General features: G+C 44.8%; 1 protein-coding gene across 1 annotated transcript; it reads right to left on the bottom strand.

Annotated features, from left to right (window-relative positions):
- Positions 1-9,451: 9,451 nt before the first annotated feature.
- LOC124121843 lies at positions 9,452-27,540 on the bottom strand. The gene is made up of 6 exons (XM_048396568.1): positions 26,449-27,540; positions 26,244-26,302; positions 25,859-25,963; positions 25,476-25,548; positions 14,543-14,611; positions 9,452-10,221 (listed from the first exon to the last, which is right to left on the bottom strand). The coding sequence occupies exons 1-6, from the start codon at positions 27,503-27,505 to the stop codon at positions 9,551-9,553; spliced, it is 2,034 nt and encodes a 677-aa protein (XP_048252525.1). The 5' UTR covers positions 27,506-27,540; the 3' UTR covers positions 9,452-9,550.
- Between the last annotated feature and the right edge of the window lie 285 nt (positions 27,541-27,825).

The raw sequence follows: 27,825 nt of genomic DNA on the forward strand, positions 1-27,825 counted from the left end.
AAGCATATTCAATTATCCAATTGATTTGAATAAAATATACTTGCGTCAGTGTATTTTATTAACGCCTCAAATCGTAATTTAAACACATAAAATAACAGATCAGGCATGGTGCCTTGACTTACTACTAGATTTAATGGGCCAACCCGGAATAAAATAGTTCCCCCCAAAGCGAGGAACATATGTTTTAGTATGTTTACAAGAAATATATTCCAAACAATATCCTCATAAGATGAGAAGATCTTTTACAGAATTACCTCAGTAAGTCAATTACAATGACAGAGCGTCGTAATACATTTACATCAAGTACAATACGTCAAAATGGCCGACACGATAAACGTGACGGGAGATATTTTCGAAGTTGTTAATTAACCTGTGGCTATTTCAAGCTTTTGGCATCACTGATCAATTGGCCGATCATTGAAAGGTGATTGTGAAGATGTGTCAAATAGATACTGAGGTAAATTCATAGATTTCTGTAAATTGTCAATGCGACAGTTTGGATTTTTTTTCATGTTTTTTCTCTCTGGGATGGGTTGTAGCGAGGGTATCCTTAAATGGGCTTGCAACCACGCTTCTGTATGAATTCGTACCAGGGAATTCCAAGGGTTTTCCCCAGGAATGTGGAAGTAGTCAGTGTTTACGCCTTTTCAAGAATACAGTCACGTGAAGAACGTCATGTGACCGACCTCCCGTCCAAGTCGTATATCTTGTAAACTTCACATTAAAAAAATAGTTATTGTTATAACCAAATGAAACACAACCCATTATCCGATAGGGGTAACTGTACATAGCCGTTACCACAATAAACTTAGTAACATTGTTTGGTTTGACTTCTTGGCGCGTGTCTGAATTCCATTAACATGTTACATATCCTAAAACTAGCTTATCAGCTAATCTCGCTGCACTGCGCGCGACAGATACTAGAGCAAGGCATGCCAGAAATACGAAACCTAAATCTTCCGAAAGGAAGCCTTGGACATCACGTGCGTCGGGGGACCAGCGCCATCTGATTGGCCGTTAACAGTTGTACAAGGCGGAGCAAAAAGCATCGTTTTTCCGTCCATTTTACGCTTGAAAAACTCGACCCTTTTCTGGACACTTTCTAGACGCTGACCAATTAATCAATTTTAATGAATTTTTAGTCGTTTTTCCGTCCAATGACCATATACGGAAAAAAAACGACGTTTTCGTGTTTGCAGTGTATACAACACAGATACAACACACGTACAACACAGGTAAAGCAGGGGTACACTGACTGACGGACAGGTAAAAGAATGTCGCATCATGTTGGGACGCTGGAGGGTCCCGCTCTTGGTCGCGTGTCTTGGTGACTGCAACGTCAACGTCTTTGCCTACATCTACGACCTACATAGAGAGGTTGTGCAGGGCGTTGATGTATGTAGGAGGGAGAGGGATCTGGACTTGGTATGGAGGGACTGTAGGGGAGCTGTGGACGTCAGGTAAGTGTTTGTGTGAAGGGGGGGGAGGGGGACTTGGATTAGGTGTGGCTTTGTTGGGTACTAGTGACGGGTGGGTAGGATTTGTTTGTTTGTTTGTTTGTTGTTTAACGACACACTCAGCAATATTCCAGGTTTGTGACAGCGGTCTGTAAATTATCGAGTCTCAACCAGACAATCCAGTGATTAACATCATGAGCATTGATCCACGCAGTTGGAATTCAATGACATGCATCAGCCAGATCAGCGAGCCTGACCACCCAATCCCTTTAGTGGGCTCTTTCGACAAGCATAGTCTCCATTTATGGCAAGCATGGGTTGCTGAAGTCTTATTCTACACCGAATCTTCATGGGTAGGGTGAGTTGGAAGGAAAATATCTTTTGCGAAACAATGTTGCTTTTCAAAACTCTCTTGAATATCTGGTGAGTTGTGAGTGAATGTGTGAGTGAGTGAGTGAGATGGGTGGTTTGGTGAGTGAGTTAGAGAGTTCTGTTGGTTGGTTTGTGGATGGGTGAGTGAGTGATTGCGATACCATCACATTATAGGCATAAATTATAGTATTTATTCTCATAATTATGGCATATGTTATGAATTATAATAAGGCATTTTCAAAATCATTTCCAAGTATAAGTATACTGTTAGACTAACATGTAGTCTCAAAAATAAAGTAATCTCATTTAAAAATATATATCTACAAAATATGAATTTTAAAAGGGTCTCAAATAGAAGCCAGGCCTCTAATACATGCCGAGTCAAGGGCTCTCGCAAAATTAATAGACGGCCAAACGTCTAATAGAGGAAATACAGTAGTTTGATATCGGATGTTTTTGGCGTTCTAGGCCGCGACCCTGACTGCTACGCTGATTCCATGACAAGATTTAACGAAGGCATATATTTTCCATACAAATGAAATATTTATGAAACTGTTAGGAACATTCTATGGCAACCAGATTCGGGACAGACTATTTCCTCATTGAAACAACCGACAATGACAGTAAAATAAAACATTATAAAACATGTTTGAAGAAACTTTATGCATGACAACATGTTGTTTCCATATCTTTTTGTGATATTCATTGCCATCTCCGTCTACCACTTCCGTGAGGATTTGTCCCTCATAAAACACTCTTAGATTTTCTCGCTACTTCGAAAGGTGAAAACAATGTCCTGACATCACTGAAGTCAAAGCACACTTGATCATTGCAACTTATGAAACTTGATGATATTCATTTCAGAACATGCACAATTAAGAAAATCATACACGAACCACTGTTTCTGGACCACAATAGTCCTTGAACACTTCAAATTGACAGGTCAAATCATGCAGATTCCTCATGTCAAAATAGTCGGCTTGTCTGCAGCCATAAAAGCGTCTTGTCTGCAGCCTAAAAAGCGGCTGATTGGTCATACTCCAGTTCAATTGGTAATCACATTGTACCAGCATGCTCATTCCCCGTGAATCTACAGGGTAATGTTGAACCCCATCTCAGATCGGTGTTGTCACTTTGCTTTGTAACCTGTCTACAGAGGCACGGAAAATGTAAACATTGGCAGTCATATTGACAACTTTGAAGTGTGAGTAACTGTGATGTAGGTCACATTCTTCTGCCACTTCTGCCACATCCAAGATTGGGGTTGAGAGGCGTTTATTGTGAATATTTACTGGGGGTAATTACTAACTAACTAATAAGACTTACACATGCAAAATAAATAGTAGAATATTAATTCATAAAGTTTGTTGTAGAAATATATTCGTCGAGCGTTTTAAAAACTATTTCTACAACCTGCCACCCCTACAACGGAAATGGCATGTTCGATTTCCAAGAAATGACCCTTTCTCGCTGATGTCCAAGAACTGACTTGGGGTCAGTCCTAACTCTGCAAAGCAGGTTGGTAGAAATTAAAACATCTATCTTTGGACTAAGTTATGAGGGATATTTGCCACCTTCCTTTTGAAAAACTATATGTTTTGAATACTTATTTTGAACTACTCAAGACTGTGGTGTTTTTAATCTTGAACTTAAGTAATATTTGTTACATATGTAACAACCTGTGACCACTTAAGGGAATGTTCTAAGATTGCGTATCTTTGAACCCTGTGTTGTTATGAGTTGTAAGAGAGCACCGTTTTCAGCGTCATGGTAGGACAAAATTCAAATTAAAATAAGAGGTATCTACTCCACAGTGGGACAACATCAAATGTCAAAACACAGTAGGTCTATCTCCTAAATGGAGCTCAGAACCATGCTTAATTCCTAGAGCTGAGGCATCCTGGCCTTGCCGGATCATTCAAGGCTTGAGTTGGATTCATTTCGTAATTCATTCTCTTAGGTCTGGGAGACACTAGTATACAGTAGGGAATTTGTGAGTGAAATACAATGTTTTGACAATAACCAGTTGTCAAAAATGTAGTACTTTTTGATGTAAACAGCGAGGTATATATTACTATATTTAAATGTTAGTGTATGCAAGTATTTTGTTTGTTTTTTGACACCACACTCGGCAATTTTTCAGTTAAATGATAGCGGTCTGTAGATAGTCGAGTCTGGACCAGACAATCTAATAATTGACATTTTCAAAACACTTATCCTGATGCCTCTCTGTTTTATGCCACGGAAGCAGGTTTTAAATATATTAAACACCTTCGGACGTACTTTATCCTACAGATAGAGTGTAATTGTTCACCTTTATTCTGAATAAATCTTATTTTGTCGACAAAGTGATTTACCTGTATTTCTTCAGCCTGACTTGCAATAAGAGTATATAAGAATTATGTAAGAGTAGCTGAGCCCAAAAAGTCAGTCAATGTGTGGTCAGGGACTCTTGATTAAACGTGGAAACAACGCCACCATCTGCACTACTGCACACGGAGAGCTATTATAAGTGTTCTGTTTGTTTTATTAGTCACTACAGAGTAACACTAAACCCATGGAGGAGGCTCTGCGTAGAGTTGCACCTTGATACCAATAGTAGTGGGTTCGAATCCCAACGTTCGCTGCAGTTATGACCCTTTGTTTGCCAGCACATTCCCTGCTCGGGGTTTTCACCAAAGTAGTAAATATAAGACCTGCATTACTTACACACCTGCACAAACTCCAAACCAGGGATGCTGGTTACTTTACTAAGTTGTCTCCCTTTGTCCACAGTATCCCTTCCCACCATCTCCTCCACGACATGGCATGACGTCATGTTGGACAGCTGCCGCTCTGACGTCGACCTCCTCTTCCGGGAAGCAGATGACTACACTGGTGTTAAATGCCCCAGGTTTCGCCGAGTCCCTCGTGCTGTGTGCGTTGCACATGATGCAGGCTGACTTCAGGACGTGCAACGTACGGGCGGGTCTCCAATACAGGGAACAATTTACGGAGGAGTACCTTTCTCAACACTGTGAGTAGGTACACAGGTGTCCCGACACTGTCCTTTACTTTGTACACAGGTGTCCCGACACTGTCCTTTAAGTACACAGTTGTCCCTACATTGCCCGTAAGTACACAGGTGTCCTGACATTGCCTTCAAGTACAAAGGTGTCCCGGCATGCCCGTAAGTACACAGGTGTCCCGACATTGCCAGTAAGGACATGTGTGTCTTGACACTATCCCAAAGTGGACAGGTGACAGACACAGCGTAATTTCGATATTTTGAACACTTACTTATATCATATTTATACACTGGTATCGAGGTTTAACCTCAGGGAAAAACGATTCACACATTGATGAATGACGAACGAAAAAAAAGGGGAATGAATTAGCACCTGATAACAAGTGAATGTTCCGTGGTTTGTTTCAGTCAGATGGATAGTGTTCTCACCTGTATGAGGCAGCGACTACTGAGGTGCCCAGATGATGACTACGTTAAGCCCCAGGTCGCAGGGGTCAGGGTGTGGCGACTCCAGCTTGGGGAACACTGTGAGTTGTGGGGGTCAGGGTGTGGCGACTCCTGCTTGGGGAACACTTTGAGTTGCGGGGGTCAGGATGTGGCGCCTATAACTTGGGGAACACTGTGAGTTATGGGGGTCAGGATGTGGCGCCTATAACTTGGGGAACACTGTGAGTTATGGGGGTCAGGATGTGGCGACTATAACTTGGGGAACACTTTGAGTTGTGGGGGTCAGGGTGTGGCGACTATAAGTTGGTGAACACTGTGAGTTGTGAGTTGTGGAGTTGTGGGGATCAGAGTGTGGCGACTATAACTAGGGGAACACTGTGAGTTGTGGAGGTCAGGGTGTGGCGCCTATAACTAGCGGAACACTGTGAGTTGTGGAGGTCAGGATGTGGCGACTATAACTTGGGGAACACTGAGTTGTGGAGGTCAGGGTGTGGCGCCTATAACTTGGGGAACACTGTGAGTTGTGGGGGTCAGGGTGTGGCGACTCAAGCTTGGGGAACACTGTGAGTTGTGGGGGTCAGGATGTGGCGACTATAACTAGGGGAACACTATGAGTTGTGGGAGTCAGGGTGTGGCGAGCATAACTTGGGGAACACTGTGAGTTGTGGGGGGTAAGGGTGTGGCGACTCCAGCTTGGGGAACACTGTGAGTTGTGGAGGTCAGGGTGTGGCGACTATAACTAGGGGAACACTGAGTTGTGGAGGGTCAGGGTGCGGCGATTCCAGCTTGGGGAGCACTCTGAGTTGTGGAGGTCAGGGTGCGGCCACTATAACTTGGTGAACACTGTGAGTTGTGGGGTTCAGGGTGTGGCGACTCCAGCTTGGGGAACATTGTGAGTTGTGGGGGTCAGGGTGTGGCGACTATAACTTGCGGGACACTGTCAGTTGTGGAGGTCAGGGTCAATTTGCACACAGCGATTTTAGCACTGCGACTATTACAACCAGATTCAGCTTTGTGGCAATAGGTGCGTTGTGGTGTAAGGGCTTTGCAAATAGATGCAGGTTTGGGGAACAATGTGAGTTGTGTAGGTCAGGGTGTGGCGACCAGATGCAGTATGGCGGCAGTATATGAGATGTGAGGATCTAACCTTGGCGTCCAGATGCAGTATTGGGGCACCATGCGAGTTGTGAGTGAGTGAGTGAGTATTGTTTTACGCCGCTTTTAGCAATATTCCAGCAATATCCTAGCGGGGGACACCAGAAATGGGTTTCACACATTGTATCCATGTCGGGAATCGAACCCGGGTCTTCAGCGTGATGAGCGAACGCTTTAACCACTAGGCTACCCGACCGCCCCCATAATGAGAACATGTCACTCGGGAAAATCTTACGATACGGACGATGAACTCTATAGAAAGTACAAAGAAGCAAGACGTGAATCAAAAGATATCAAAACATTGCTCTCTTGACAGTCACGTTTAATATCTATGAAAAATCCAGTGATGATATTCATAAATTGCACACAGGAAGATGGTGATGCACATCATCAGCATCCAGCCGCTCATAGGTATAATGATGTTTGATGTGAGTGTGAGTGAATGAGTTTGGTTTAACGCCGTTTTAAACAGTATTCCAGTTATATCACGACGTAACCGGTTTATGTGGGAGGAAAGCCCGAGGTGATGCAGGTCTCAGACGTTTACCACTTTGGTGAAATCCACGAGCACATGTATGGTGCCGACAAACCTAGAAAAATCGGGGCGAACAGGGATTCAATCATAGGTTTCTGGCATGTCCAAGGGACGCAACTCTGCATAGCGAATCGCGGCACCTCAGAGGACTTGGGCACCCGTGCCCCCCAATGATGTTTGGAACACAGCAGAAGTAGCGAAACAGTCATTGTTGACTTAAGGTTAATTAAACTTGACATTCATTAATGACGATGTCTAAATCCGTGGAAAATGAAAGTGAAGTGAATTGGTTAAATTTATTCAGTAATAGGCACTTCACTAGGTTTATGTATGTGCGTAATTGGCGAACGAGTTTGCTATGTACAAGTCCTTCTAAAGCAGTTATACATTCGGATAGATAGCTATAGTCATAACTCAACATTTAAATCTAAGCCCAGTTCTTAAAAATAAAGGTAGAAACTAATTGATCTTAATTTTCTATGAGAAAAACTGAAAGGTTTCTTACCTCGGCATGGAACACGTACTATGCCTTCCGTCAGTTTACAACGTTTTAATTATTATAAAACGTTACACAAGAAGTCAATAAATATCAAACAACTTTTGAGTTATTCCAACTCCAATTCCATTTCAAGCCTGTTGCCTTGGAGACAAAAAAGTTCAACATAATATTGTTACAAAATCATAGATAATCGGAGACATAAATGTGAAGTTTCCTGTGTAACGCCACACAAAGCAATATTCCAGCTATATGGTTTTCAAATAATCGAATCAGGGCAGACAATCCATTGATTGACATCATGAGCATCGATGGTATACGATGACATGAATCAACCAAGTCAGCGATCCTAACCACCCGATCCCGCCAGTCGCCTCTTACGACAAGCGTAGTCGTCTTTTACGGCAAGCATGGGTTGCTGAAGACCTATTCTACCCCGGCTCTTCACGGGTCAGATATATGTGCATACATGTTATACAATCTCTGTGTATACATAAATATTATAAGAAACAGGTGTACAACAGTACAGGAAAGTTAACCAATATTTCCACAATAACCAGGGGCGGTGGGGTGGTCCAGTGGTAAGTGCATTCACTCGTCAGACCACTGACCCTGGTTCGATTCCACACATTCATGGATAAAATGTCTGAAGTAAATTTCTGGTGTCCCCTGGCGTGATTTTGCGGAAATGGTGTTTCAAGAGGCGTAAAACTACACTCGCTCACACATCAATAGTCATTGAAACATGCTTTAACTATGTTCAAGAATTTCCTCCATGGAAGCGAATGCAAGGAAACAAAGTCCCACTCTCACTGTTGTTGGGAAATGCCCTAAAGAAATGCTGGAGGCGTCTTTAAACACACATTTGATATTTTTCTAAATACACTCATTGAATACAACATATTTAATTACCCGTAGTCCAAAATTATTAACGCCAGAGGCTCTAAATACACATGATGCGGCAATGTTGATTGGGGCACTATTTTCAGTGAATGAGTGAGTATGGTTTTACGCCTCAATAATCACGGAAGTAGACACCAGAAATGGGCTTCACACATTGTACCCATGTGGGGAATCAAACCCGGGTCTTCGGCTTGATGAACGAACGCCTTAATCACTCGGCAACCCAACCGCCCCACTATTTTCAGAACTTCTCGAAAAAATCACTTGTATCAAATATAATTCCAGCTGATTTTATTTACTGAGTTTATTTAATTCAGTTTGATAACTATCTTTAAAAAACCAACCCCTTGACATTCATAAAGTGTTCATAATCACCATCACGACAGTGCCTTGACAATCATTGTCACCATCACGACAGTGCCTTGACAATCATTGTCACCATCACGACAGTGCCTTGACAATCATTGTCACCATCACAACAGTGCCTTGACAATCATTGTCACCATCATGACAGTGCCTTGACAATCATTGTCATCATCACAACAGTGCCTTGACAATCATTGTCACCATCACGACAGTGCCTTGACAATCATTGCCACCATCACAACAGTGCCTTGACAATCATTGTCGCCATCACGACAGTGCCTTGACAATCATTGTCACCATCACAACAGTACCCTTGACAATCATTGCCACCATCACAACAGTGCCTTGACAGTCATTGTCACCATCACGACAGTGCCTTGACAATCATTGCCACCATCACAACAGTGCCTTTACAATTATTGTCACCATCACGACAGTGCCTTGACAATCATTGCCACCATCACAACAGTGCCTTGACAATCATTGTCACCATCACGACAGTGCCTTGACAATCATTGTCACCATCACAACAGTGCCTTGACAATCATTGCCACCATCACGACAGTGCCTTGACAATCATTGCCACCATCACAACAGTGCCTTGACAGTCATTGTCACCATCACGACAGTGCCTTGCCAATCATTGCCACCATCACAACAGTGCCTTGACAATCATTGCCACCATCACAACAGTGCCTTGACAATTATTGTCACCATCACGACAGTGCCTTGACAACCATTGCCACCATCACAACAGTGCCTTGACAATCATTGTCACCATCATGACAGTGCCTTGACAATCATTGTCACCATCACAACAGTGCCTTGACAATCATTGCTTTCTTCTCCTCTGTCATGTTGATGTCGCTGCCCACTACAAGTGTCATGCTGACAGTGACGTCGCCTGGGTTATACACCCCGAACATCGGCCACAGTGGCTGACTAGAGTCTACAATGTCTATCGTTGATATCACTTTATTCTCCTTCACATCAATGAAGACAATCTTCTCCCTGGCGTCATCATAGGCGACACCGTAATGTAGTGTGTGTGATGCCCCTGCTGAATTGGGGAGAGTGTCAGGCAGACAAGGTAGATACATCCCCACAAAATACGTCATCCCCATCCATGTCGTCCTGCATATCCCGCCGTGTGTAGTACAGTGGACGACGGACATGCTGTAGGAGGCGGGACGTCCACCGATACAATGACACACGTCCCTCCGCTCCTCCTGGCACACACCAACCTCCAGAATGAGCAAGTCCTCTGGGAGTGTTTTATCCAGGCAGACCCGAGATTTCATCTCCCAGTACTGGGGACAGCCAGCCCGGGGGAGGGGGACAGTGCTACATGTGCCACTGTACTCCATCAGTCTCCCCTTCACTGCAGGTCTGATGCCCGACTTCCTGTTGATCAGGTGTCCTTCTGTGTTGATGTGGACTTTTTGAAGATTGGCTCTGTCTTTGTCATACTTCAGGCGTAAACCTACAAAATATGAATGTAGTTTACTTAAGAATAAACATGAGACAAAAATATAGTGACAGTTTCGGTCTATAATGATATTTTCATGCCTGGAATTGACAGCTAAGTACGCTGTCCTGATATATAAATAGCTTAATATAATCACATTGCAGTTGTACGAAAATATAAAATAATGTGTATAACATTTGGATCAATGATTTATCTTTACATTGGACTAACTGATAATACTTTAACCCGAATGTAAATTTAGTTCTTAACGGGTCTGGTATATGTTTGTTTGTTAGTTTATTGTTTAACGTCTCACTCCGCAATATTACAGTTATATGACGGTGGTCTAAAAAAAATTGATTCAGGGCCAGACAATCCACTGATTGATATCATGAGCATCAATCCACGAAATTGCGATTCGATGACATGCATCAATCAAGTCAGCGAGCCTGACCACCCGATCCCGTATGTCGCCTCTTACGACATGCTTAGTCACCTTTTACGGCAAGCATGGGTTGCTCAAGACCTATCCCTCCCCGAATCAGTGAATGGTTCGTAAGTTATCAACTGAATCAGAGTGGTAGACACAAAACAGTAACATTCAGTGATCAGACTTCATATAAATCTGAAAAAGTGCAGTTGAGATTTTGAATAACTAAGTGAGTTAATTTAAAGTCACATCGGCAATATTTCAGCCATATCGTGATGAATAATTAAAACACAGGGATAAACATTCAGAGGGCGAATAATCGCAATCACAGGCGTATACAAGTCAACGCGGTATAATGAGGGACATGTAGATTGCATGTCAAACAATGATAAGATCACAGTGTCACGTGACCTGGTGTCGCAATGTCGGGGCTTTTGTACCCACGTGTCTCGGCGGGTTGACGCTGGGAGATAGTAGGCAGGCAGCATTATCAGTACAGGACACAAACCATAACACAATAAACAAGGGACATTCTGTTAATTATGAGGAAGACCACCTCTACACTAAAATCACTCCCCAGCCATAGGGCACAATATAATTTGGTTTGTTCATACAGTAGTAAATATTAAGAATAAAAAAGTCACATGAAGCCTTAAGAAGAGACCGTCACTAAGGCCGCTTTATGTCATCAGAAAAATTATTTACATGTGAAATTAATACACACAAAAGGCCCCATCTCTAGAAAAAATAACTCGGTCTTGATAAGTATATCTTTGGACCCAACTAACGAGATTGGTGTTTCAGGCTCGCTGTCTTGGTTGATGCATGTGTGGATCGATGCTCATGATGTCAATCACTGGATTGTCTGATCCAGACTAGATTCTTTACAGACTGCCGTCATATAGCTGGATTATTGTTGAGTGCGGCGTTAAGCAACAAATAAGCACACACTGTGCACCAAGTAAAATAACCTGGATCAAGGGCCATAAGTCTGTAAACAGATAATTGATGGGATCGATGTCGACCTCAGTCTTGACAAGTATCCTTTAGATAAATAAGACTGCAAACTTTCATTCGAGTGACTTCAGAAGCTCTGTGAAATCTTGTCCCAATTCCACACAGTATGCACTAAGCTGAAAAGCACTGAGCACGGGCCATGACTCTCTAACAATATTAATGAGGAGTCAAATTTTCGAACTCAGTCTTGACATGTATCTCTAAGATATTTTTGCAAAGTTTCATTTATATAAGGTCTGTTGTTTCTGAGAAAATGTGTCCTAATTCACGCAGTATGCACAAAGTTGAAAAGCATGGAGCAAGGGCCATAACTCCGTAAAAAATGAATTTACGACACCAATTTTCGAACCCATCTGAGGTCATGACCAGTAAAATAAGTGTGTAAATTTCATTTCTCTGTCTTAAATGGTTTTTGAGAAAATGCATCCCATTTGAGAAGCGGGCGGACGGACGGACGGACGGCCTCCTTTCCAATATCCCCCACCCCACTTCGTGGCGTGGGTTAATAAACCTCTGTGACATCACACTATCCTCTATTTTCAGGAAAAACTGCATGGAGCAAGGTTTTATATTTACTGATGAGACCCCCGGGTCTTCTATGAAAATATATGATTAACAGATTTAAAAAAATTACATATCTTCCTCATACCAGCTTTACCCCTTCTGAAAACATTGATCCTTATTTGGTATTCGAACCCTCATATGACAAGACAATGTCTAACTGCTTGTATTTGTCAACAAATCAGAAACAACTTAAGTTTTCCAGAATATTATAAGATAAGATAGGTTTAGACTTTATTATCCCAATGGAAATTGATATTGCACAGTTGATTAGCACTGAATATGCAAAAAAGAAAATATATGATATTAGAATACTAATAAGGAAATAAGACACTAATATAACCACGAGAAGAAACATGTAGAAAATTAAACACTATCAATGTGACGACAAGGATTGGTATATTTAAGTATATGTATTTATATCACAGCAATAGTAAACTTAAATAAAATAGATAATAACAGGATATGCAAACTGTAAAAAAGTATTAAACAGGTAAACATTTAAAAGACTAATAATGGCTGGTTTGAATGATTTCGGGGCCCTGTTTGTTTTTAGTGGTATAATATTAAGCAGTCACGAGAGAGGATTTGCTGTAAGAAATCAATGAAAGAATGTAAATAAAAGTGACAAACCCTTTTCCATAATCATAAAAGCAGAGTCCATTGAACGATTTTAAGCAAGGTCTGAACTGAGGCCCTTTTGAATTATTTGGGTGTGAGATTTGTCTACCCAAGTTTAAAACAAAATATACATGGACTTATATCATACAACTCTAATGTTTCACTTGTCTCTAATTATAAGGTGTCTGTTCCACTTTTTCCTTAAGGGAAGATGTATTTCTAAATATATGGCAATGGTGTTTGTGATAATGACAGCAATGCCAGTTCCTCAATGATGTCTGCGACGATGTATCCTTGGTAACTTGTGCCTGTACAGTGATTCAGTAAACTGAATGTGTGGGTATATATCCACTTAATGGATGATGTAAACTGAGGATCAACAGAAAGTTGACATTGAATTTGATCAACTGTAAAATGAAAGCAAAGACCCAAAGATGTTGATGCAATAGATTCTGTGTATTCAATTCACCTCGGGTCAATTATGCAAAATATCAAACGCATACAATCAGCTGAACACCAATGACTGGGGGTACCAAAAGTCAGTTTTCACAAAGTTCGTGACAAAGGTTGTGGCCTATAAGTGGATGGAAACATCAGCGGACACTAAGATGGCATTGGGGCGACGTCATCAATATCGCGTATGACCTCCCCTGGCGAGGATGGACGCCTCAATGTCTCATGGATGACGTCAAACGTCTGATGACGATGGCCGGAATGTGTTTCTGTAAGTTGTTTGGATGGTTGGGTCGTCTCCTCAGCTCTTTACCTAGATGATCCCACAAGTGCGTGATGGGAGAACGTGCGGTCCAAGGCAGTACAGGCACGGGGCGGTCGGCTAGCCTAGTGGTTAAAGCGTTCGCTCGTCACGCCGAAGACGCGGGTTCGATTCCCGACATGGGTATAATACAATAAAGCCCAGTTCTGGTGTCCCCGCCGTGATATTGCTGGAATATTGCTAAAAGCGGCGTAAAATCAAACTCTCACTCACTCAGTACAGGCACGTTGACCTTGTTTAGAAAATCCTGCGTGAACCGGGCGGTGTGTGGTCGGGCGTTGTCCTGTTGCAGCAGGACACCCTCCGCTACTCGTGTCAGGACTTCGTCAACGTACCATTGTGTAATGAGGTTGCCATGGATAGCAACGATTGGTGTCTTCTGGTCGTCACACATTCCGCCCCACACTATGAGACCACGACCTTCATGGGGATGGACATCTTGTATAGAGCCATGAGCCAGCCCTTCCCCCAACGGCGATAGATACGGACCCTCCCGTCTGCATGGAATGGTTGAACCTGCTGTCATCGGTGAGCAAGACACATTGCCATCTGATCAGTTTGCTGATGGTCTGACGTGAACAACCGAGTGTACTGGCAATGTGACCTTGTGGAGTTCCCACCGTGGCCACACCAATGGGCCTCTCTCTGTGTTCTGCATTTAAACGTGCCATTTGTTCGGTGTGTTTATGGTTCATGTGATTGTGTGTCACTTTCGGTCGACTTTTATACAGGTACCTGCACGGACACTCCATGCAGAACCGAAAAACCTGTTTTTTGTCGACGGCTGCATGGTTTTGGTTCATTGGAAGCGAGTGTGCTGCGTTTGTGGCAATTGTTTACATCATGTTACAAACATTTGACTGCATTCATATTTTGGTTATTCAAAATTTTCCAGTGTAAACTTTCGTTTGATCTTCAGTTTAGGTACTCACAATGCAGGACCATGCGTCTGTCTGCTACACCTATCTTCAGCAGATGAACACAGCCTTCAGTTGGGAAATCTGAAAAAACAGCATAGAGTTAGTGGAATTGTGCCTGAGTGTATACTCAGTAAAGGGGTCACGGGTCACATATATCTTCCCGAGGCAAGGCAGTTAATGGACTATATAAGTCCAGTTTCCACCCTTACCGAACTAGGCTGGAATTGTGGAGTTGTGAAATGGCTGGACTAACGAGTGTGTGCATAGTCCTATCAAAATCACGTAACTAACTCGACATCCGGTTCATAAACTGCCGTCCAGATTTCGGTCGATTGAAGGATTTGCAAAGCATGTGAACCGTCAACATGCCATCAACAGAACTTTTCTAAATGGTTTAATGTTTTTGACCCAGGTGCTCACGTGATTTGATGCACTTCGCAAAATAAGAACCGTTTCATTACAATAGAGATCTTAGTAGTTGTAGGCATCGGTCTGGGACCGCTCCTGGCTTCTGATTGGTCGAGAGGATCACGTGACCTCTGTGACGTCACTTCCGGTCACGTGACCTGCGCATGCGAGCGGGGCATGATGGGACTTGCGTGCACATCCAAGATGGCGGCACATCCGTTCCCGGTGGCGCGCGCATCCAAGATGGCGTCGCATCCGTTTCCGGTGGCGTACGCATTCAAGATGGCGGCACAACCGTTTCCAGTGGCGTGCGCATCCAAGATGGCGTCGCATCCGCTTCCGGTGGCGTGCGCATTCAAGATGGCGGTTCATCCGTTTCCGGTGGCGTGCGTATTCAAGATGGCGGTTCATCCGTTTCCGGTGGCGTACGCCTTCAAGATGGCGACACATCCGTTTCCGGTGGCGTGCGCATCCAAGATGGCGTCGCATCCGTTTCCGGTGGCGTGCGCATCCAAGATGGCTTCGCATCCGTTTCCCGTGGCGTGCGCATTCAAGATGGCGGTTCATCCGTTTCCGGTGGCGTACGCCTTCAAGATGGCGGCACCTCCGTTTCCGGGGAGGAGGGGAAAACCCGGAGAAGCGCACGTAAAAGGTGAACAGGATCGACATTGAAAGAAGCGCGTCAAAAATCTATTGTTGTTGTTGTTGTTGTTGTTGTTGTTCTACACATAGACGTGGGGGTGGTGGTGGTGGTGAAGGGAGGGAGGGAGGGAGGGAGGAGGCGGGGCTGGGTTCACGGTGTGGGGGGTTGGAGGGTCGTCAAAGCAAAGGAGGATAGTTGTCTTTTGGGTGAGATGGCGATCCTGTTTTGCTTTTCTTCATCCTACAGACAACACAACACGACTATGGGTTCAAATTTTTTTAATCCCCCGCTCACATGAACCAACACAACAAAACAAAAGTCACAGGATTAGGGGCGTCCCTGTGACTTTTGTGAACATGAACGTATGTACACATATGTGAACGTATGTACAGTTTGAAAAAAAGAACTTTTGCCACTTTGATAGTGAACGTATGTACATTCCCAAAACGCATGTGAACGTATGTACACTCCTCAATCAGGAATGTTGACAGTCAGGTGATCGTAGCTTCAGTGAACAAGTGTCAGGTCAATAAGGGCAGAAAGGTTGGTTCTTTTGATGTAGGGTACGCGTCTGGGCACTCAGTCGAAAGGCAGGCATCTCATCCACAGGAACGGAGGTAGACACTTTGGTATGAAACCATGCTAATACCGTGGCATCATTCTTGGCGGTGTCCTTCCAGTCCAACGTATCTAACACTTGATTAAAAGTCCACCCACGCACGCGATAGGTCAGCATGTAGAGACAGTACACCCCACACAACGTGCTGTATTCATGTTGTAAGGGGCGTGTATTCCATCGTTGTTGAATCTGACCAATGCAATTCAAAGTCTCTTTAAACAGGGGTAATGAATACAGTCCATAGCTATCCATCATTTCCACGGATCCAGGAGCTGGACGATAGATGCTCACCCAGTGTGTGCCAGGTTGATCGCTTAAATCTGTGTTGATCACGTAGGCTTTGGGGTAAAAGGGGTCATCCTGTTGCCATCCCAGTCTGGCAAAGTCATCTCTGGCCAGGGTGCCCCGGTAGATGGCATGAAGTGGTTCGTCATCAGCCACGAGGGCTTATAAATCCAAGGTGCTCAACACGAGTGGTTCATCCATGGTTCCTTGTAGGAGGAGAAAAAGTGTGGGATGACCGTCCGTCGCTGCTCTTTTTATACCATCATCGCATTCCGGAAACAATCTATTTCCAGAACATTTTCGTATTCCTCATAGCAGATGAGGGTGACTGGGTCCTCAAGAGCTTGTCCAAACTGGATTTTAAAACCCAACTTGCCAGTGTGTCGAGGGTAGTTGATGCCTTCATCAGCGCCAAGGTCTGGGATGAGATCCACCACCCACAAGGTGTAAACCATTTCGGAACAGATTCATTTAGACTTGTTTCAAATGGGCGCTGTTGTTGCTGAAGACGCTTTTCATTTCCGTGCCATGGACTTCCTGGCCGTTGACTTTGAGCTTCATCATGGTGACATGATTGTGTTTGAAGTTTGAAGGATTCTTCTCTTTGCTTCCTACGTAGGCACTATTGTCCACGAGTCCCAGGACCAAGCGTTTTGGTAATTGGCCACCGATGAGGTGATCCTTGTGAAAGTCCCTACCGCCTCTCGGGATGTCATGGGCAGTCACATGCACACGTGAAAGGGGATACTTGGCAGTCACCCCAGCGTTCAGACTGGACACATGTGTTTCTCGGACAGCAGGATCGATGTTGAGCTGACGGACATAGAATTCGGCTTTGGTCAGCGCTAGTTTGTAGACACCATCAGCAGCACACATGAAGAACTCATCGGGACTTCGTAGCAATTCCAGTTTCATAGGGACACCATCCAGCAGATAACGGTCTTGAAGAAACAGGTCACAGTGTAGTCGGCCTGTAAGTTCCACTTCTTTGGTGGGTACGATAAGATCGCGTCGCGTTCTGACACCTGTGTTTCTTGTGTTTGCATCTGCATCAGGATTGAAGACGTTCATTTTACCAGCATCGTCGGTGAACCATCCAGGACATCGAAGGTGAGATGTTTTGGCTCCTGTACCATAACTCAAAAGGGTTTCCAAGTAGGCTCTGTAAGGGTAAGTGCCCATGGAGGGTGTGATCTCCAACTGATTGTGTCCCACTTGCAGCCGCACTTCGCGAAACAGGGAATGCATCACATTGTTGACTGTCGATACGGGGTTATCTGCTAGAACGGTATCTGTGCCATCATCTTTCATCAGACGTAGACATACTCTCAGGTAGCACTGTTTCAAATGAATTTAAGCGTTCACGGGATTGGAAATGTTAAACTGGAGTGGTCCTGCTACAGAGGGTGGTGCCAAGGGACTATAGCGAATCTACTGACCCTCTTGCACAGAGGTGGACACAGGGGGTACAGTAAAGAGATCCAACTGGGCCTTTGAACATTCGCAAGCATCTCGGCGCATCATGATGATGGATGTTTCTCCCTTTTCTCTGCCTTGAAGGACGTCTGGTCAGGTTGAAAGTCTGATGAAGACTGACCTTTAAACCATTTTTCTTTTCCTTTTACGTTGTTTCTGGTGGGTGGTGGTGGTGGTTGGGACGACTTTACGGCTTTTAGGGGGTCTCGGCTCCTCACGTTCCTCCAAGACATCCATCAGGGCTGCTGTGCCACGATGTTTCAGACTCTCTGACCATTTGCGTTTGCCTCCAACCACATCACTCACCAACCCAGGCAGGATCTTTTTACCCATCTTGAGCACTGATGTTCCGGCATATTTAAGGAAAGGCAACGCCATCTTCAAGATACCTCCCAGGCCACTGCCACGTTGATGATATCGTCCTTTGTATACTTTGATACCACTCCCACGCTGGCCGAACTGTCCTCGATAAAACTGGTGTGCCAATGCGTGTCCCAACATGTTGCTTTCTGCGTTAGTAGCGGCGTCTGAAGTGAAGTGGCACGATGGCTTTCCCCATTTGAAATGGCACGGGTCTCCCTGTGTCGTCCATGATATAGAGTTTAATACCGTCAAAGGAACCATGACGCAGTCCGAGGTAGCGAATGTGCTGAGGGCTTTTAATCACCACACTGTCTTGCATCATCTTCTTTGACACATGCACATGGATCAGCAAGGGGGGGGCATCGTATTGCCCACAATTTGATCTTCGACCAGGTTGGTGTAAATGTACACGGTATCAAATCCTGACAGGCGATTTGCTTTTGTATCACCAGTGATTTGTTTAAATTCACTTCCCCCCACTGTCATGGGTTGAGCCCCCACTTGGCGCTGGAATAATACACTCAAGGGAACAGCAGTCTCTGTGTAGCTTTTGTATTCCTCATCATCGAGGATCGGTAGTTGAACAAGTCCAAGCATTCTTGAGAGTGGACTTGGTAAGATCACATCTGTTGCATAGAGTACTGTGGCATAGACTAGAGGGGCTTGGAATCGCACCTTTCCATCTTCAAGCATGTCAAATCGAAGACTATCTTAGGATACTTGACATCAATGTCAAATCGTCTGCCATCACTTTGGATTTTGTCTGAGGACTGTTCTTTCAAGACACCCGTAATATGCTTCTGAATCAAACAGTTGAGGGTTTTCACCAAATCTTCAGATGAATAGACTCCTTTCTCGATAGGAATCTTCTTGCTTTCATAATGGACGACACCATGCTGTGTCTGGGGTACAGTGGGCGATGCAGTTTCATACACATGGGTGTCTTTTTTCAGTGAGAGGTTCAGCGCAAACCAGTCAAAGGGTGGGGCGACGTTGTACCATGTCATCGGAAAGTGAATTTCGCTGACGCCTACCTCCCACTGTTGGCGATCCAGATGCAGAGAATAAGGCAACTTGATTTCATACGCATTGACGGTGTTGTTTGGATAGATGTCCATGGAGGCATCACTGGGCAGGGTCATGTAAGAGTCTTGTTTCAAAAAAAAGGTGGCAGCCATGATGACGTGAGTTAGGGTAGAAAACTCTGGGTGGATGAGGTATCAAGTTGAAGTCTTCTGGTGGACGGGGTCGTCGTGGGTATGTCTGGTGAGGCGGCCAAGGTGGGTGGTGGAAGTGTGTATCCCAAACAACTAGAGAGCAGGGCTGTCCACAACTGTTTCTCTCCGTGATCCAAGGCCAACTGTACCATGCTCATGATGATCACGCCATATATCACAATGATCTGAGCAATAAACACGACTTCACTGCGGGGTAACGCCATGCCAAAACAACACCAAGGTGAGTGTCGGCGCTGGTGATGACGAGGTGCAGCAGCAAGGGGTGGTTCATCGGTACCCACGGATGCTGAGAGGCTTCTCTGCAGAGGTGATGACGGTGGTGGTGGTGGTGGCGGTTCTGTCATCGCGTGTATCCACCCTCTGAATGAGTCTGAGAGACAGCATGCTTCTTATTTTATCTGTAAATGATCTGCAGGGATCCACGAATTAAAACTGGCAGGGTAGCCAGTCCATTTCACCAAGACCTCTTCTTGACCCTGTTTCGGTCCTGGACGTCTTTTTAGCACGCGATCCACAGCATACACATCGTCTGTTTTCAAGATGGGTTGTATTTCTTCAGGGTAAAAAGTTCCTTGGAGGACTTCACCATGATCATCTTTGATCCGATACACAGGAGGTGTTCTCCCAGTCACCAACCGTTCCACGTAAACAGTTCAGTGGTCCAATTGGGGAGATAACCTTTCTCAAAGGTGCCTTTGGTTTTGTTCAAACGTACACGTGTGCCCGGCAGTAAAAGAGAGGGGGATCTTGTCTTGGGGGACGACAGTCTTTGTGTTGTTATTTTCTTTTTGCGCTGAAGCCGTTGTTGTTGTTGTTTTTCCTCCATGTAGTCTAACACCCGAGTTTCTGACAGGGGATCTCCTGGGAGGACGTCCACAGTTCGCTGGCCAATGGTCCGATGCACACGACGGTTGTACGACTTGATCAACTGGGGTAAGACTTTCAAATAGTGTCTGGTCCCATGCTGTGTAAAGTATCGCCACATTTTATTTTTCAGAGTCCTTTGAAACCGTTCCACCACGGTTGCTTTCGTTTTAGGATTTTGACTGGTGTAGAAATGAATGCCATGCTTCGTCATGAGAGCCTGGAAAGGACAGTTGACAAATTCTCTGCCTTTGTCTGTTTGCAATTAAGCAGGGAGTCGATCTTTGGCTTGTTGCATCAGCAAGGTTTGAAAACCTTCAGTCAAAGCAGAACTGCTCTTGGCCTTCAGGGGTTGCACCCATGCCATCTTTGAAAACACATCGATCACGCACAGCAGATATTTGAATCCTTCATTGTCGTCTTGAAAAGCAATAATGTCACTCAAGTCTGCTTGCCACAGTTCATCGACCCCTCCCACACGATAGTGGTCTCTCGGAAAGGAGCGTCTGGCTGGTTTGTGCAAGGTGTAGGTACTTTTGGTTTGCAACCAACGCTTGATTTGACTTTGCGATGGCATGGTTTTCTTCTTGCTTTTACTGGTTCTTGCATCTTGAGCGTGGATGCGTGCTGCTTTCCACAAAGGTCGCCAGCCTCCAAAACTTGCAGGATGTTCAGGATGAAAGTAAGTTTTTTCCAACCAGGCCGTCCAAAGGGAAGTAGGAAATCCTTTGTTTTGTTTCCCTGCAGCAGCAGCAGAGGGAAGAATGCGCTGTCGCGTCTTGGTCTGTCGCTTCATTTCTCTCAGACTGATGCCACTTCCTACATGAATGGCCTTTTTATAGAGAAGGGGAGAGATTTATTTTTTCTTAGGTGGTGCTAAAGGGTATCCATGAACCTCACCTGTTGATGACTCTGTCCTGTTTGGTATCAGATGGAGGTGGAGTCATCAACCATGGGGTTGACATCACATCTTTTTCTTCCTCCACTGGTGGATCCAATTGTCACGAAGGAGGTGGGGTTGGCATCTCATCTTCTTCTTCTTCTTCTTCTTCCGCTTGTGGATCCAGCTGCCGCCTCCTTCTTCTTCTTCTCTCTTTGTGACTTTGCGGGGAGAACGTGGGGAGGGAGAACTGGGTTATGAGTGTTTCTGGTGTGGCATGAGGATGGTGTTGCTGCTGCTGCTTCTGCATCCATTGCCATCGTTGAGGATTTCCAATTATTTCATGAGGGACATGACTGTTGGCCAAATGGTGATTCAAAATGGTCCAACCTGCAGGTCCCTCTTTGGTTTTCCGGTGACGCACTAAATCGTTGATCAAGTCCACCATGTGTGTGCCAGGGACAGGTTTCCCTTCCACGTTAATGGTTCCCTCTGGAGTCCAACTCAAGTCGGGATTGTTTTGAACCCTTGTCATCAAATTCATGGCTTTACTGGACATGGCTTTAGGAACACTCATGACCACTTCGTCTATCACTTGTTGAGGAGGGGCAGGTCTACCTGTGGTGTCCATTGTTGATGGTGTTGACGGTGGTGGTGGTGGTGTCACTTTGGGTTGTAGTGGTTTGATGGTGTTGTTGTTTCTGTTGTTGTTGTTGTGCTGTTGGCGCTGCAACTCTAGCATGTGTTGCAACAGTTGGTTATATTCTTGTTCCCGCATGTGAAAAGGCTGCTGTGACCTCTGCAACGCGTACATCTCTTCCAAATTTTGGAGACGTTTCTTTTCCAAGAGAGGGGTATGAAGTGTCTGACGATGACGTTGTTTGGTGGCCTGTAGACTTTGCCATGTGTCTTCAGACACCAACACCATCTTGCGTGCGTACTTCATGGTGGCACACCACACACTCATCCCAGTCTTCCTGGTGTCAGACCATTTATTACTTTCCTCCAAACAAAGAGGCTAGGGCAGAACCAATAAGAGGTATGAGTCCTCCTAATAACCCTCCTCAATGTTGAAGAAGTTTACGTTTCTTGCTTAGAGGTACTTGTTTTTTCATGAGCGTAATCAAGACTTTACCGTGCGGTTGCAAGTTTTGACGTTGCGTCGTGGTCATGGGAATATTGCCTGCATACAAGTTCACCACACATTCACAAAGGGCACGGATGAGATCAGTAGGAGCATGTTTGAGAATGGCTTTGCACATCGCTGGAGCGGCAGCACACAAATGACACAGAGCATGTTTCTGTTTCCTGAGGCACTGAGACATCTTTCTTGCATGGAGGTGTTAGCCTGAATGAGTCACCTGATCTGCAGCTTCTCTCTTTTATCAGGCAGTGGCAGGAGGGAGTTGCAACTGTTGATCTGCCTTCTTGGACTTTCTTTGGGTCCGCATGTGTACCAATCGTCTGAGAGCATCAGCTTGATATGCTTTCATGACATTTTCATGAGCCTTTACTTTTGGCTTAGTAGTCATCGTTGTTGTTGTTGTAGGTCGGTGGCGCCTTGTGTTACCCTGTTTGAGGAGTGGTGCTTGAAGAAAATGTTGCCATTGCAACAGAATGCGTGTCAAGACCCCTGCAAGTGTTCCACTACCACTGCGTTGCATCAGGTAGTCAAGACGTTCATCCATAGGCAAACATGGATTGACAATTTTAGTCAGGGTATCATTATGACTCTGCAACCACGTCTTATGTTGAGCTTTCAATTGGATGTGTCCTGCTCTCAGGTTCCGCGCGACAATCGCAAACCACTGCAAAAGACAATTTCTTCCTTTGACGGCAAGGGTTGTCGCATCCCTTGTCGGAAAAATAGACGGTCTCTTGTCTTTTTTCTTCCTTTGTGGGGGCTCCTGCTGCTGCAGACGTTGAAAGCGTTGAAGATCGAGTGGGGGTGAGGGTGCTGATGAGGAAGGCCGTTGTTGTTCCTGACGATGCTTGTTCAAGGGTACCATCGAAGAGTAAGACGGACCTGGCGTGGACTTCTGCTGCTGCTGCTGTTGCTGTTGCAGAGGTTGAAAGCATTGAAGATCATGTGGTGACGAGGGTGGCGAAGATGCTGATGATGTTGAAGGACGTGGTGATGGCTGCTGCTGACGATGTATGTTCACGGGTACCATTGAAGAGGGAGACGATCCTGGAGGTGAAGGAGTCTTGTGAAATACAGAGGTCACAAGTCCCTGTAGCGATGAGGGGGAGACCATACTGTCATAGACATCATTCACCATCTCTTTGTCTTTGTTCTTTCCCTTTGTAGGATGAACCTGTTTCCGTCTTTGCCCCATGATGGATGTAGGTCAACTGAAGGAAGGTCTGAGGGTTCACCTCCTTTTATGAAAGTCTCTTCATCTCATAGGATCGGCACATACACGAGGGGTAATTCGGATCTCGAAAACAGGCAGGCGCGTACGCGATGGTCTTGCAACGTTGTGGGCTTCAAGTCCAAGAACAGGTAAGTGTAAGGCTCTCGGGTAGCGTCTTCATAGGCTTCACGCAGAAAAGGAACTTTGCCTGGAAACACCTGGCGAGCCAGACTGTCGATCTGCAATGCATCTCTCGGATTTTTAAAGAGGACCATGTAGTGAGCATTCAGACTGATGGTGCGATGTTGCGGCGATTGAGCAAACAAGTTCTGAGTGAGATACAGCACAGATGTGTTCCGGTGATGACTTTTCTTGGTGAACCATCGCAGCACTTCGGTTTCTTCTTCTTTCGTATTGTCCCCCAGCAAATCATCGATGACCAGCCAATGTGGGGCCACCCCTTTTTCGGGCAAGGCACGATCCGCTTTATCATGCTGTGGACAAACTCAAGAGCGACCCCTAAGCGGTCTGCCATCTCTTCCAGTTCATGATGAAGCGGTTGCCAATCGCTGTACACCCACTGGATGCGATGGGGTGACGTATCCAACACCTCGGGGCGATGCATCTGCTCCATACATAATTTCACAAAGGAACTTTTTCCTGATCCCGTGGGTCCCGCAATGAACATCGTAAAAGGATGGCGTAGGGTCAAAGGGCTGGTCATGACCTCTTCATGATCATGTGATGCCATCCTGTGTTCTGGCTGACTGACACCAGGCAACTGATCTTTTCAAGCATGACCTTTCTCTTTTATCTATTTTTTTCTTCCTATCTCTCCCATGACCCATACAATTTCTTATGAAAAAAAGAAACACAACGGTCGGTCCGATTTAGAAAACCGGGGCTCAGACCAAGTGTCGGAACGAACCCATCAGCACAATGCGTTTTCGACCAATCAGGAAGCAGGGTGTCAGAGCCTCTCCTATAAAAAGAGCGAAGCCACGCACACCGTCACAGTCGAGCACTGCAGGAGAGATCAACCATGTCGTCTCGATGCAGCTGTCTGATGTGCCAGACCAACAGTCAACAATGCCAGCGGAGGATGAAAGTCTATTTGTAGACAATAGTGGGCTACCCACGGGGTGAATCGGAGACGATCCTATCGCAGAGCCCACACTAGTTTAAGAACAAGTCTGAGGCTATGTCAGCATTACAACAAACTATTCAACGCGGAATTGACATACCCGACTGTTGGGGTGGTCCATATTATTATCTAGTATCGAGATCAAGGAAAGTAATGTAATCATGGAGACAACCCTTGTCCAGCTTGTTTCCAGTTTGTTTTCCAACGGCCCTTTTCAGGGCCACCCATCTCTCCCGAAAGACAACTTTCCTCCTTTGCTTTGATGACGCTCCAACCCCCCACACCGTGAACCCACCCCCTCCCTCCCTCCCTCCCTCCCTCCCTTCACCACCACCACCACCCCCACGTCTATGTGTAGAACAACAACAACAACAACAACAACAACAAAAGATTTTTGACGCGCTTCTTTCAATGTCGATCCTGTTCACCTTTTACGTGCGCTTCTCCGGGTTTTCCCCTCCTCCCCGGAAACGGAGGTGCCGCCATCTTGAAGGCGTACGCCACCGGAAACGGATGTACCGCCATCTTGAATGCGCACGCCACCGGAAACGGATGCGACGCCATCTTGGATGCGCACGCCATCGGAAACGGATGTGCCGCCAACAGACTACAGACAGGAAGTGAAAACAAGACCAGTACCAAGAACAGACCACAGACAGTGTACATACCAATCAGGAATGTTTGCAGATGATGAATGGTTTCTGAGGCGACCTGGCAGGTTATATCTTTCTCAGCTAGCATCTAAAAATAAGTAAAGTGAATAGCTGCTCATGAAATAAATATAAGCCAAGTAGGATTTTATTATGGATAGTAAGGATACATGCAAATAGTTGTGTTGACGTTGTAAACTCCTTTAACTTGTGACAGGAACTTCAACAATATCAAGTCTGGAAAAGACAAGCAATAGGGTAATAGCTGGTGGATGTCTCTACGGGTTGCACATGTAAGTAGTATGTAAGCTAATCCCATCTCTATTTCACAATTCTGAAGTATCAACAACTATATAATCTCACCATTCGCTGATCAATGAGTGACAAAATGATATACAAACCAATTTCATGTTGTTTGCTTCGGCATTCAACTTGTCTGTTAGCTGCTGAAGTTGTTCAGTTCTTTCATTGTCTGAAGCAATATTTGACTTCAGCTTTGCAAGCTCCTGTAAGGTATAATAAACCTTTGGGCTGTACATGAACTCTTATTAATCAAACAGTAATAATATATTCTTTCAATAACAATCATATCATTATTGTGTGATCAAGATGTCCATCAGTTGACTGGACCTGCAAAGTCCTTGTGGTACTACTTTGATCAGTTCAGTTGTTCTGATATAGACTTCTTAGATATTCAGACAATATGAATGAAATATAAAACGATTGGCGGGTGAACAAATGACTGAGGGCCTGTGCCTACGACTATCCCCATATAATTAGACATACCATTTTGTGTTTCTGTTCCAGGTCCACCAAATAGTCATCATTAGTTTGTGTTTGCTTATCTGTAATTGTAGAAGCAAATTGTGAATACCGAGCGACAGAACAATGCTTTCATTGAATAGCACCACGAAACACATGAATAAAGTTGTTTAGCAAAATTTGGGCACATATCATCAATATAGCACAATAACTGTTTTAATATGCATACCCTCAGGTGTGACCTCTTCTGAATCTTCTGTCAAGGTAGTGATGTTACCAAATCCAGACATATCTGATTTCAGTTTGGACAAGCCATTGGTGTTGAAGACAGCTTCAGGTACATCATGTGTTTCAGGTGAAGGAGTTTCTAGGCAGGTCCGAGTCATCCCCTCAACAGTGGTCTCCAGCTGCAGCAGGACCGATGTTGAAGCATAGAGAAGACATTTTTGTATGTAACCTGAAATGTCGGTGCATCTTGCATGATGCTCTTCACATGAGGCTTCAAGAGCATGTAGAGTTGCCTTGGTGTCCCTCGTCTGGCATTCAAGATCAATCAGGAGTTCCTTCTCCCTCTGGTCAAGTTGTGATCTCAAAGACCGGAAGGTATGTTCTATTGTCTTCCTCAATGTGTCCTGTGTCCTGTTGGCCAACTGTGTATCTTGTCTGATACTCTGAAGGTGTGTTTGCTGACGAGACAGTAACGCCGACAGATCTTTCCCGTGTTGTTCAATCCGCTGTGTAACTTCTTCAGCAGCTTCATCCAGGTAACCAACCTCGTGATCAGCGTGCTTTCCTCTCCTACATTGGGAACAGATACACATGTTGCAGCTTTTGTCAAACAAATCAAGTGGATACCGTTCGTGAATGCTGCAATGGGTTCCATTTTCAAGGTTTTGCGGGGTTATATCCCCAAAGTTGTGCACAGCATGATTTCTTGAAAGTTTGAAGCTGCTGTGCATGTTCTGGCAGTATTCACAGAGGAACTCTTCACACCCCTGACACCAACACACAGCCTGGTTCCCGTCATCTTCATGTGTACAGAGGAGCTCTGTGGGGCGATGTTTGACTGTCAGGTGGAATATTTCCTTCTGTCTGACTGCATTTTTCTGGAGACTTGTGTCTGTGAGGTTGACCTCCCTCTGACATGTAGAGCATGATATCACACCGCCAGCCGCAGATGTCACACACTTCTCACACACGGCGTGTAGACAGGGCAGTAAGAAGGGGACTGGACCTTTCAGTGTAAACTCATTATGACAGACGGAACACTTCGGGAAGGTGTCCATTCTGAAAGACACAAAATAATACTGAGATACATATGTCAATTGTATGTGTGTAGGATGCATAACCATGCGACGTTTGTGGTGTGAAACATCCACTTGAGTCTCTCTGAATATGTAGTATCTGTCAATGGAATTGGCTAATTTTATGGGTTTCTTCTGAGACCTTCTATGCAATGCATGGAACAATGTTGTAACCATCTGGTCACTGGCTGCGTTGATCCCTCAGACAAGCATTTTGGTCCTGTTGAGCTTCTCTTACTCACTCTAATAGGCTCATTTCTCTGTCATTTATAGACACTGTTATTTTGTATGAAAATACAAAC

Source organism: Haliotis rufescens, unplaced genomic scaffold (genome assembly GCF_023055435.1).
Source record: "Haliotis rufescens isolate VD_foot unplaced genomic scaffold, xgHalRufe1.0.p SCAF_152, whole genome shotgun sequence".
NCBI lineage: Eukaryota > Metazoa > Mollusca > Gastropoda > Lepetellida > Haliotidae > Haliotis > Haliotis rufescens.